The 12,237-nt window shown below is 41.2% G+C and overlaps 1 protein-coding gene across 8 annotated transcripts; it reads left to right on the top strand.

Moving 5' to 3' along the window:
- The first annotated feature begins 2,614 nt into the window (after window positions 1-2,614).
- Window positions 2,615-11,541, top strand: MTERF2 (mitochondrial transcription termination factor 2). 8 transcript variants are annotated; one of them, XM_053226698.1, is made up of 4 exons: window positions 2,615-2,725; window positions 3,832-3,945; window positions 4,632-4,728; window positions 10,118-11,541. In XM_053226698.1, the coding sequence occupies exon 4, from the start codon at window positions 10,163-10,165 to the stop codon at window positions 11,330-11,332; it is 1,170 nt and encodes a 389-aa protein (XP_053082673.1). In that variant the 5' UTR covers window positions 2,615-2,725; window positions 3,832-3,945; window positions 4,632-4,728; window positions 10,118-10,162; the 3' UTR covers window positions 11,333-11,541. The 8 variants fall into 8 exon arrangements, with proteins under 8 accessions (XP_053082673.1, XP_053082674.1, XP_053082672.1 ...); XM_053226699.1 differs by having other exon boundaries at window positions 4,622-4,728; XM_053226697.1 differs by having other exon boundaries at window positions 4,609-4,728.
- Window positions 11,542-12,237: the final 696 nt, after the last annotated feature.

Raw genomic sequence — 12,237 nt, 5'->3', positions numbered from 1 at the left:
ATTTTAAAAAGTATCCTAGATAGTGGATTAATACTAATTGATAAGGTCCATTACTGAGAAAAGAAAAAAGTATGCCTTATCTTCTTTCACCACTGTTAATAAGGAGTGATATTTTCGCTGTTTTTCATGATACTTGTATATAACAAGCTACTCTTTAGACCGGATTGTACTGTACAGTACCGAGCAATTCATAGACCTAGGATTTACCATCACCATCCAGGGGAATAAAAGATTCCGTTTTAATGAGAATAAATATTTTAGTAAAAGAACATTGTTTCAGCATAGGCATTGATATTTTGTTTTAAACATAGGGCTATTTGGTTTTTAGGGGGTTTTTTGCAAAGCTTTTTCAGTTTGGTTTGAATTGTAAATAAAAAGAATCACTGAAAGGGAAAGACAGGTAGCAGTCAGTGTGTTCCAGTTGAGTAGATGTTTGAATGCAGTGGTTTCCCGTAACTAGAGGAGCTAGTGTTCTGAAAATCCTGCTTGTGGCTGAGGGATTTAAGGCCTTTTATTCATTCAAGAAATTATATCTTGAAATCTTATTACCAAATGTGTTCTGTTCTAGCATCTTGGAAAAAATGAGTTGAGGAAACCAAGCTTTTGAAAGAACCTACATAAAGTCTTTGTTTTTACATTCACTTGAAATAAATTAGTAACTTGGGATATAAAAGACCAGTAACAGTATTATTTCTAATGCATCTCTTAAGTACTAGAAACTTTAGGATCTCCCCACAATTTCAAACATGTTTGTAATTTTTGTATGTGTGTAATATGCATTATACTGGCTTCTTTCCTCCGTCTCTCCATCCAAGTGTTGTTGTTGTTTTTTCCCCCCTGGTTGTATTGTCCTAGAAATTCACTAAATATTTGGAATGGAAAAAACTTCAGGTAGCATTTAGTTATTATTACAGTTGACAGAGCTGACTTGGTCAGTTTCAAGTTTTGATTACAATGCACAGGGTAATAGGTATTACCATTTCTTACACAAGTCTGTGGAACCCTGGTACAAGCTAAGCTGCCAGCTCCCTAGTGTACATATCTGCTCCCTCCCTCCTGAGCAGTGACTGCAGCATGCAGTTGTAAGGCGCTTGAGTTTACTACATTCCTTGACTTCCTTCTCTTCTCTGTAACCTACTCCAATTCCTTTTCCTAAATGCAGTGAAACATTTTGTTTGGTCCGGACCCCAAATCCTTATATCGCAGGAAAAAGTGTTCAATAAAGCCATGAGTAATAGAATTTTTATTTAAGGGTAACTCAGGGGAAGAAAGGTTACTGGACAATCACTCCCTGACCTCATCATATGCATTAGCTACTCATTTAATTCTAGAATGTCCTGGAGACCAAAGATGATCCTGAGAGAAGGAGCTAGGATTCTTGTTGCTAGTCTGTGTAATTTAAGGTGCAGATGTTAGTCCCTCTCAAAAAGCCTGTTGAGCACAAAGTGAATATTAAGGGTAGACTCAAATTAGCATTTTCTGAGTTCCTATCATGTGCCAAATATTGTTCATAGGAAAATAAATTCTTAAGTATCCACAAGGAGTTCACGAGGCGAGAGGGCAGTCTGGAAGAATTACAGTGGTGTGAGTTCAGGCTGTTAGAACTGTGCACAGTGTGCACAGACCTCCAGCCTGGGAAAATCACAGCTTTCCTGACTCCAGCTCTACACAGGAGCATAGGACAACTAGGCAGGGTGGGGGCACCCTGTCTTTGGAAATATTTAACTGTACTTGGGATTAATCATGTTATCGGTTGTTAATGTCTTTGTCCTCCACTGTCCTACATGTAAACTCCATCAGGACAGGGAATGTACTTTTAAAACCCCCTTTGTCTTGTCCACCGGTGTCTTCTCATTGCGGTTTCACATGCTTGGCACTTAATAGGCATACCATAAATATTTGTTGATTGATAGATAAATGTGAGAATAAATGGGATGGACACTGAGACTGGCTTTAAGGAGAAATTAGTTTATAAGGTGAGCATCACAGGTAAGAATTAGAATGGAACTGGACAGTTTGTCGGAAAAAACAAGTGTTCAGGTGAAAGCAGCAGGAGAGAGGCTTTTAAAGACGAATCAGACAGTCGCTGACTACTGGGGGCGGGTGGGAGGGGGGTAGCAGGGAGACTAGATATGTTCCAAAGAGGTTTGGGGGTTGTTTTGTTTTGACTACATTTCTTTTATAAATTAGTTCTTTCCTATGGCATTATTTTGGGAATTCTAAATGGCTATTGCTTAAAGACACAGCGGCTTCTGAATTCTACATTTTTTCTTATGGGCTGGTGACATTCCTCAAGGGACAAAACGACCGGAACTCCCGTTTCCTAAATGCTGGTAAGGAAAGGGTGTGAAAACAGCCGCAGTAATTGCTGGCTCCTGGCTCTGTTCCCAGAAAAGCTGATTCCCACGCTGGCAGGCCTCCTCCGCGCAGCCCCGCTTTGCGTAGGGTCACGTAACCTGTGTCCTGCGCCCTGATTGGTTGCGTTGGGACTCCGGGGACATACGTCTGCGAGCTCACGTCTGGCGCGGGGGGGGGGGGGGTGGGGGTGGGGGGGCTCTCAGGTCTCCTGCTTCGTGATTGGCTGTGGGTAGAGGGGCTGGTGGCCTGGGTGGCTTGTTCCCAGGCCTGGGGAAGACTGCCCACCAAGGGAAACCTTCGCGGGGGGGAGGGAGGAAGGACGGAGCCAGAGACCCGGGACCGACTGTGTCTTCAACGGAGCGGACAGGTGAGTCCCAACGCCTTCTCCGCCCCTGGGGGTGAGCACCACCAGCATCGCAGGGCCTGACTGGCGGGGGCCAGGGGCTGGGGACCTTGGGCCGCGCACGGCGAAACCAGTCTCCTGTTGAGTCGCCCAACTCCGTCTGCCTGGCGGGGGTGGATGCCTCGGCGCCGTAGGTCAGAAGTTTCTCTGGAAACGCGCGGGCCCCACGAGATGGATGTGTGGCTGTGGATTATTGCCCGAGAGTCTTTTCCTTCGGTCCTCGCTTTTACCTATAAACACTGGGGTTAATTTGAAACTGTCAGCAGATCATACATGTTATAAAGGTAGAACTTAATTGAAATTACTGGTGTTGTAGAGGGGACTGTTAAGGATGAAAATTGTGCATTTCACTCCTCAGAAATGCTTCAGAATAGCCCACATTGTGACTTAACACACATTTGCTAAGAGCATTATTACTGTGTAGGGCACAGGGAAAGAGCTGTACCCTAGAACCAAGTTGTTGGGTTTAAATCCAAGGCCTGCCCTTTGTTAGCTGAGCAACCCTGGGCAAGTTACTTTACCTGCATCTGTTTCTTCATCTTTAAAAAGGGTTGTTGGGGCGCCTGGGTGGCTCAGTCGGTTGAGCGTCCGACTTTGGCTCAGGTCATGATCTCATAGTTCATGAGTTCCAGTCCCGCGTGGGGCTCTGTGCTGACAGCTCGGAGCCTGGAGCCTGCTTCGCATTCTGTGTCTCCCTCTCTGTCTACCCCTGCCCCACTCGTGCTCTGTCTCTCTGTCTCTGTCTCTCAAAAATAAACATTAAAAAAAAAAATTAAAATGGGTGGTTGTGATAACTTAATAAATTTTCTGAATACTCTGTAAGTAGTTTATGGTATTAGCCCAATTTAGTCTTCACAGTCACCCAGGATGTAGGGTCCCGGTTTTCCTGACACTCCCCACTGAGGCTCAGAAAGGTGACATGACTTCCTTAAGTCACAGCACAACTAATGACCAGGAGTTAAGCCCATACAGATCACAGTTTTAGCCACCACATTAGGATGCCTCACCAACTTGGTTTGTTCATTTAGTTTCAGTTAACAAATACTGATTTTGTTCCCCTGTGGACCAAGTTCTTTGCTGGGTGCGAGAGACAGAGCAGAACGGCACACAGACCTTGCCCTCCCAGTGCTTGCAGAGAGTCTGTGGCTCTCACCAGGTTCTCCAGTGCTGTTTGTGATCCCAAGGTATGAAGAAACATTTTAGCAGAAGAGCTAGTGTCTAGTGTAATGTCTAACAACACAGCATGAGCTTAAAAAAAGAGAAAAAGAAAAAAACTGGTTGAATGGGTGAAGAACTTAGAGGAGTTAGGGTCAAGAGCAGGGTGCTGTGGAAGAGCACACACAAAGGTCCACCTGCCCAGCCTCTTAGAGTTAGCAAATGCCAGTCTAGTGAAGTGTAGGGAAGCAATTCATTGGAACATGGTGATGACCAGTCTCTGCCCTCATGGAGGGTGACAGAAACAACACATGAACAGCTGCAACAATGACAAGTGGCACCAAGGAGCAGTCCTTGGTGCTGTGAGAGCCTATAATGGGGGCAGGAGGCTTCATCTGTTTATGAAAGTCAAAGAGGTCTAAGAAAGTGACAGACCTAGCGGTTAGACAGGGGTACTTTGGGCATGGGGAACAGCTCTCAGTCTTCAAAGACCCTGTGGTGTGAACGTGTAGAGCACCAGAGACTGAAAAGAACTGGTGGATTTTTTTTTTTTTTTTTTTTTGGCCGGTGGGGGGGGGGGGGTTTGGGGAAGGTGCAGGCACAGATTCAGGTGGTGACAGAGACCAGACAGAGAGGCCTTTTAGGCCATGGTATAAGGCATTTTTATTTTGTTTTATGTCTTTATCCTAAAGTGCCACTGAAAAGTTTATTGCAGGGACATGACAAGATCATATTTTGAGAAGTTGGAGAGAAGCTCAAGTGATTAACTGAAGCCCTGGATGAAAACAGGATCTCTAAAGAGAAACTGTAAGGTAAGAAGGGGAGAGGGTCTAAATCAAGTCTTGAAGATGGGCCTGCAAAGGAGACAGATAAAGGGAAGTCAGAGTGGAGGAAGGAAGGGGGAGAACTGGGAGGATGGGGAGTCCTGGAAATCAGGTGAGAGAATATTTCGTGGAGAAAGTGGCCAACTGTGCTGAAAGCTGCAGAGGTCAAAGGAGAGAGGAACTAAAAGTGCTCATTGGCTTTAATCACATGGAAATTGTCTTTATTGGGATCTATGTAGGGAGGAGGGGAGGAAGTGGAGAGAAAAGAAAGATTTGTGAGAATTAACTGAGAGTAAGAGAAAATAGGGTTTTAGGTGGAGTGACAGTGAGAAGAGACTTTGAATTGAAGGGTGGGAGCCCCAGAGAGGAGGACAACTGAAAGAGTGATTTTACAAGGAAGAAAGGGTCTGGATGTCTCAGGCCAGACAGGTTGGGATCAGTATAGGAGCAGGGATTACCCTGGATACTGAAGGGTATACTTGTAGCGGAGGGGAGATACCAGAAGATTTAGGTTTGGTGTGATGAGTTGCTCTCCTTTGCACAGATTAGAGGCAAGAGCATTGGTTGAGAGTAGAATAGGGGTTGAGGGAAGCTAGAGGTCCAAGCTGAGGAGATTTGACATCCTTGGTGGGGGATGTGCAAGAGTGAGTTGCCCCAGAGATTGTTTTAGAATGGTCTGGCAGAGGGGGCCAAGTATGCAGCAAAGAAATTAGCCTCCTGGCTTATTCAGGGAATTGCAAAATAATAGGGAATTGAGGATGGAAGCTAGGTAGAATGAAAAGCTGCATTTTTTTTTTAATGCTTATTTATTTGGGGAGAGAGAGCATGAACTGGGGAGGGACAGAGAGAGGAAGAGAGAGGGTCCCAAGCAGGCTCCACACTGTCAGTGCAGAGCCCCACTTGGGACTCGATCTCCTAAACTGTGAGATCATGATTTGAGCCAAAAGCAAGAGTTGGATGCTTAACCAACTGAGCCACGCAGGCGCCCCAAAGCTACATTTAATGTATAGTAAAGGAGGCCTCACAAATCATGGGGAAGGAAAGGACTGTTCAAAAACAGTGCTTGGAGATAGCCAAACTGTTGATAATCTGTTTAGACTTGCTGCTCATAACAGAAATTTCAAGTGAATTAAAGGAGCTGTCTTTTTTTTTTTTTTTTAATTTTTTTTTTCAACGTTTATTTATTTTTGGGACAGAGAGAGACAGAGCATGAACGGGGGAGGGGCAGAGAGAGAGGGAGACACAGAATCGGAAGCAGGCTCCAGGCTCTGAGCCATCAGCCCAGAGCCTGACGCGGGGCTCGAACTCACGGACCGCGAGATCGTGACCTGGCTGAAGTCAGACGCTTAACCGACTGCGCCACCCAGGCGCCCCAAGGAGCTTTTTTAAATCAAACAAAAATATAGAAGGACATATGGGTGAATTTTTGTCATCATGTAGTGCATAAAGCAGTAGGAATCATCAAGGGAAACTTCCATGACCCTTCGACCACTTAAAATTAACCACTTTGTTCTGACACATGCTATATTATGTATGAACCTTGAAGACATTATGCTGAGTGACACAAGCCAGATGCAATGGGACAAATATTGTAAGACTCCACTAATATGAAGTACCAAGGATAGGCAAATTCCTAGAGACCAAAAGTAGAATAGAAGTTACAAGGGGGCTGAGAGGAGGAAGGAGTGGGGAATTACTGTTTTATGGGAATAGAGTTTGTGTTTGGGGTGATGAGAAAGTTCTGGAAATCATGGTAGTGGTTGTACAACATTGTGGATTTACTTCATGCCACTGAATTGTATACTTAAAAATGGTAAGAATGGGGGGTGCCTGGGTGACTCTGTCCGTTGAGTGTCCGACTCTTGATTTTGGTTCAGGTAATGATTCCAGGGTCATGGGATCGAGCCCTGCATCAAGCTCCATGCTGAGCATCAAGCCTGTGGATTCTCTCTATCTCTCCCTTTGCTCCTTCCCTGCTTGCGCACACTCTGACTTTCTCTCTGAACAAATAAGTAAATAAATTTTTTTAAAAGGTTAAATGAGAAAAACTTATATCTTAGCACAATAAAAAAAAAAGTAACCATTTTGGTATGCTAGAATGTACCTTCAACAACTAAAAGTGAACTGGAGAAAATCTTTCCAAAAACAAGAGGATTATTTTTTTAATATATGAAGAGTTTATGTAAGTCAATTTTTAAAAAGCAGAAAGATTGCTATTTAAAAAGGCCGGAATAGGGGCACCTGGGTGAATCAGTCAGTTAAGGGTCCAACTTCGGCTTCGGTCATGATTTCTCAGTTCACCAGCTCAAGCCCCATGTCCGGCTCTGTGCTGACAGCTCAGAGCCTGGAGCCTGTTTCAGATTCTGTCTCTCTCTCTCTCTCTCTCTTTCAAAAAGAAACAAACACTAAAAAAAAATTTTTTTAAAAGGCAGGAATAGCTAATTCACTAAAGGAAATAGATGGTCAAAATAATTCATTAAGCTCTGCCTCATTAATACAAGAAAACAAAGTTAAATTAGTGTTGTGTTCATTTTTTACAAAATAGAATTAAAACTAATGAGAAAATCAGTCATACTGCTTGTGACAAGGTCATCTGACATTTGTTCTGGATTATAAAGTAACAACCTAGCTTTTCAAATGTTCACATACTCCTCTTCAATAATTCCATTCCTAGGAATTCATTCTAAAAGAAAATAATAGCATACTTGATGTTACGGAATGAATCACAAAATTATATCTATCCCATATGTCATGTGCTCATTTTAAATGTTTAGAGTGTTTTTGATGCCAAGTTTAGATACTTAGAGTGGATAAAAAAAAAAAGAATAAATAAACTGTGTATATATAAATGTGTGTTAATTACAGAGGATTCACAACATTTGTGCTTTTCACTTTTCTTCATCAACTGTGTTTGCTCATCAGAGAGAAAGAAAGAGCAAGACAGGCAGCTTTAATTATGAGACAACCCACCTGAGCACATGATAGTTCACCCTGGAGTAAGCAGGAAATGTGAGACGGCCTGCTTTACCCTCAGCCTCATTGGGCAGGAGCATCTTGCTGTGGTCAGTGTGGTGCTAGTGTTTAGTCTGTCATTTTGTGTAATGTGACCCCCACACTAAGCCAACTATTTCATCTGGTGCTTAGCCAAACACTGGGATCTGCTCCAGTGCTTGAGGAACCCCTTGCTGGACTGGACTTCCCTAGAAGACATTATTTTGGTATTTAATGTGGTGCTGGTTTAAGACATTTTCAAGAAAAATTCTGAGTCTTCACAATTTCAAATTGTAGGCTGAGCTTACACCCTAATTCTCATATACCAGGTAACCTTGCTTGTATGTAGTTCAAAATTATAATAAAGGGTGCAAGAATCAGGAAAAAAAAAAACAGACATGTATGTCAGATATGAACAGTTGTCTATAGGTGGTAGAGTTGTGACTTTTTCCACTTCCTTATTCTTTTCAGAGTTGGGCAGATCCTCTGAAGTGAGAACGTATTGCTTTTATAAACTGTCACTTGGGACGACCGAAGCATTTAAAATAGTTTTCACAATTTTCACTTACTCTTTGTAAATAATGTACTTCTGTCTAAAATACAATTTAAACTCCTATTACTACAAGAATTTTAGCTCCAGATATTTCCTGGTAATGGCTACTATTTATTGAGTACTTACTATGTACCAGGCTTTGTGCATAGTCCTGGACATGCATTTGAACCCTCACGGTATTCCTGTAAAGTTTATGTCAAGTTAAAGTTGTCTCCATTTTACAGATGATCCTGAGGAGTAGTAGTACATTTACTATATTGTAGTAGTATTGAACATTTACTGTGAGACACTGTTCTAGTCACTACTTGTTTACATACTTAATCTGAGGCTAAGTAACTTTCCCAAGATGACCCCATAAATTAGAACCAGGACTGAACATGGGCATCTTGGCTATGGAGTGCATGCTCCTTCCAGCCTGTGGTACAGATGTGAGGCCCAAGATTGTGGGGTGTGGGGCTCCATGTGCCCATCATTATGCAGTATCTCCCTCTTCCTTCCTGTTAAAATCCATGGTCCTCTTAGAAATGTTATAAAATAGCCTAATATTTATATCTTGGCTCTTTAGGAATCATCTAAAGGAAACTAGTATTAGGAATTACATTAAAAAGAAAAAAAACCTGGTTGAACCACCCGAAGTAAAACAGAAACTACGCCTACAGTTATTTTAGACACCATGGACACTAACAATGAGCTATTATTACAAATGATAAACCAAAATGAGAACATTGTTACTTGTTATTTTTCCTTAGAGAATAGTGATTTATTTGCATTAGTTGGGACAGGCTTGAAAGTGAAAAGTCCTTGGCATATGTGGCAATGGCATTATTAAATAGTTTTCACAACTATCCGGGATTGGACTATGGCTTTTTTCAACTTTCCTTCAAACCTACAAATAATAAGGAAGGCTGTTAACTAGCTAAATAGTTGAGCACTACATGCTTTTATGCCAGGGATGTGACACTTAACCACTCTCACGTGCTGAAAGTTCAAACAGTAAACTAGGCATGTTTTAATTACCAGAGAATAACAAGAAAATAGCACGGAAGTGGATAATGCAGGAAGCACAGTGTAGCCATCTCTAGGTACGTAAAGCTGTCAAGTGGGGGCAGCTGGTTAGACTATTGTGCAAGTATGGACCCCGTTCCACTTAGTGTGACTGCCCACTGCTCCACTGGGGCAGTCACAGCGTTTCTCATTTTGCCTAGCTAAGATTTACTTTAATTTTAGGTTTATGAAGAGGATTTTCACATAATTCTGACAAAACAAGCTTACACTTATTATTTTCAATAAAATGACTTTGGGTAATAATTATTTAGCAAAAGTATTTACTCTAAAATATAAAATTAGAGATGACTCCCCCCCCATAAGTATTTGCTTCAGCTAAACATAAACTTGAAAATGTAAAATGTTAAAAAAAAAAAAAACAACAAAAGCTGTGTGTGTGTGTGTGTGTGTGTATTAGTAAAATATGTCTCCTAAAGAAAAACATAACGAGTTGTAGAAAAGGGAATTTGTATCAGAATGACATTTGAGGTCTTTGAATCTTTGAACTGTTTGTGGCCTTACTACTGATCTGTAAAATGGAAACTACTTCACAAGGTTGTGGCAAAGCACACGATGTTTATAGTGTAGAAGATGTCTAAGTTGTGATGAGGTATGTTAGTTACTTTATACATTTAAGAGGATATATGTAATATTCCACAAAAAGTTTGAAGCCAACTTTGGCAAAATTCAGTTTTCCTGTCTAATTTACATCCATGTTATTTCTGTGCTTACTACTGACAGCCCAAAATTGTGCTCCATATGTTAAAACCTGCATTTTCTTTCTTACAGGTGCAATAAGTACCTTCTGAGTCCCAGGACGGTGGCAATTAGCCAATGGTTGCAGGCATGTTGTGGAAGTTGCTGATAAGATCCCAGCCCTGCAGGCTGTGTTCTTTCAGAAAGATGCTATCGGCTCCAAAATACAGACCCTTTCTAGCGTGCTTCACCTATACAAATGATCATCAGTCAAACAAAGAAAATAAAAGAACAGTGGAAAAGCTCTATAAATTTTCAGTCGACATCAGGAAAATTCGCAGACTAAAAGGATGGGTACTTTTTGAGGATGAAACCTATGTTGAAGAAATCGCAAATGTTTTACAACAACTAGGTGCTAATGAAACCGCTGTAGCCAGTATTTTGGAACGCTGCCCAGAAGCTATTGTCTGCAGTCCAACGGCTGTTAACACCCAGAGAGAACTCTGGCAGTTGGTCTGCAAAAACGAGCAAGAGTTAGTCAAGTTAATAGAACAGTTTCCAGAATCTTTCTTTACTGTTACAGACCAGGAAACTCAGAAGCTGAACATTCAGTTCTTTCAAGAGTTGGGACTCAAAAATGTGGTCATTAGCAGGTTTTTGACAACTGCATCTAATATTTTTCATAATCCTATTGAGAAAAATAAGCAAATGATAAGTATTCTCCAAGAGAGTTACCTAAATTTAGGTGGCTCCGAGGCCAACGTGAAAGTTTGGTTACTGAAATTATTAAGCCAAAACCCATTTATTTTGCTGAATTCTTCTGCAGCTATAAAGGAAACACTAGAATTTCTCCAGGAGCAAGGTTTCACAAACTTTGATATTCTCCAGCTTCTCTCCAAACTCAAAGGATTTCTTTTTCACCTTTGCCCCAGAAGTATACAGAACAGCATTTCCTTCTCTAAAAATGTTTTTAAATGCACAGATCATGACCTGAAGCAATTAGTTTTGAAATGTCCTGCCATTTTATATTATTCTGTTCCAGTTTTGGAAGAGAGAATTCAGGGATTATTGAAAGAAGGAATTTCCATAGCTCAGATAAAAGAGACGCCAATGGTTCTTGAATTAACACCGCAGATAGTACAGTACAGGATAAAGAAACTGAATTCCCTAGGCTATAGAATAAAGGATGGACATCTGGTAAATCTAAGTGGAACAAAAAAAGAATTTGAGGCTAACTTCGGCAAAATTCAGGCCAAAAAAGGAAGGCCATTGTTTAACCCTGTGGCACCATTAAACATTGAAGAGTAACTTGCAGACTGCTGCTGCTTTCTAGCATTGCAGAGTGAAGCTGAGTAGCAGGGACTGGAGTCAGTTTGTAGGCACTAGTAATTTTAAGAAACTGCTTAGCTTCTGAGTTGTCTTAAGTTACACCTGAGTAGATAATCTCTGACTCCCTTGCTATATTTTAAGATATAAACTGCATTTATTTTAAATAAAGTTGGTAATTTTGACTTTGAGCTATTTCAAAAACTCCTATACTAGTAAATGGCACATCAGAGTGATACTTTGCGAGTGAATCATTTCTAAGATAGTGACAAGTACACTCCCTTAATTCAAAGTATGGATATATTTTTATTTAAATAGCACATTTCATCTGGAACACAGACTCTGTCTTCTTCCTCACCACCAGCTCTGAAACATCGCTCTAATGTGGTCTGAATTCTATAGATTAGTGTTAAGTGAAACAATAAGCAAATTTCTAATACATTTTTTTTAAGAGCAAGCTGATTTCATCTCTTGGTTGGGATAAGCAAGTGCCTTTGAGAACAAAGTATTTCTCATCCAAAAAGAATAGAGCTTATTTGTGTGGTGAGCTTAAAACTGACCATCTCAGAGAACTCTTACGTGCATCACTTTCCCCGTTTTACAGACAAGGAAATAAACTTAGAGCAGCCTGCCTGCCAAGCGACAGGGCCCAGATGTACTATGATCTGACTTCTGTTCAAACCTATGAACAGTAAAAGGACTGCTTAGGAGTTGGCATAAGAAAAGTCATGCCCTTACCTGACAGGCCAAAGGAGTGCTAACAACAAATTTAGGGATTTTTATGAAAATTGTAAAATTCCTTAAATGTGAAATGATCTAACTTACATACATTTGAAGTAAGCAGCTTTTTAGAAAACTCTGAAAATCCAGGTCTGGCTCTTTGAAAG

This window comes from Acinonyx jubatus, chromosome B4 (genome assembly GCF_027475565.1).
Source record: "Acinonyx jubatus isolate Ajub_Pintada_27869175 chromosome B4, VMU_Ajub_asm_v1.0, whole genome shotgun sequence".
Classification (NCBI taxonomy): domain Eukaryota; kingdom Metazoa; phylum Chordata; class Mammalia; order Carnivora; family Felidae; genus Acinonyx; species Acinonyx jubatus.
Note: the sequence above shows the minus strand (reverse complement) of the source record. Positions and strands in the feature narration are given on the sequence as shown.

What these genes read in the sequence shown, in the direction of transcription:
- MTERF2 (XM_027070919.2), top strand. Translation starts at nt 10,163, where the DNA reads ATGGTTGCAGGCATGTTGTGGAAGTTGCTGATAAGATCCCAGCCCTGC.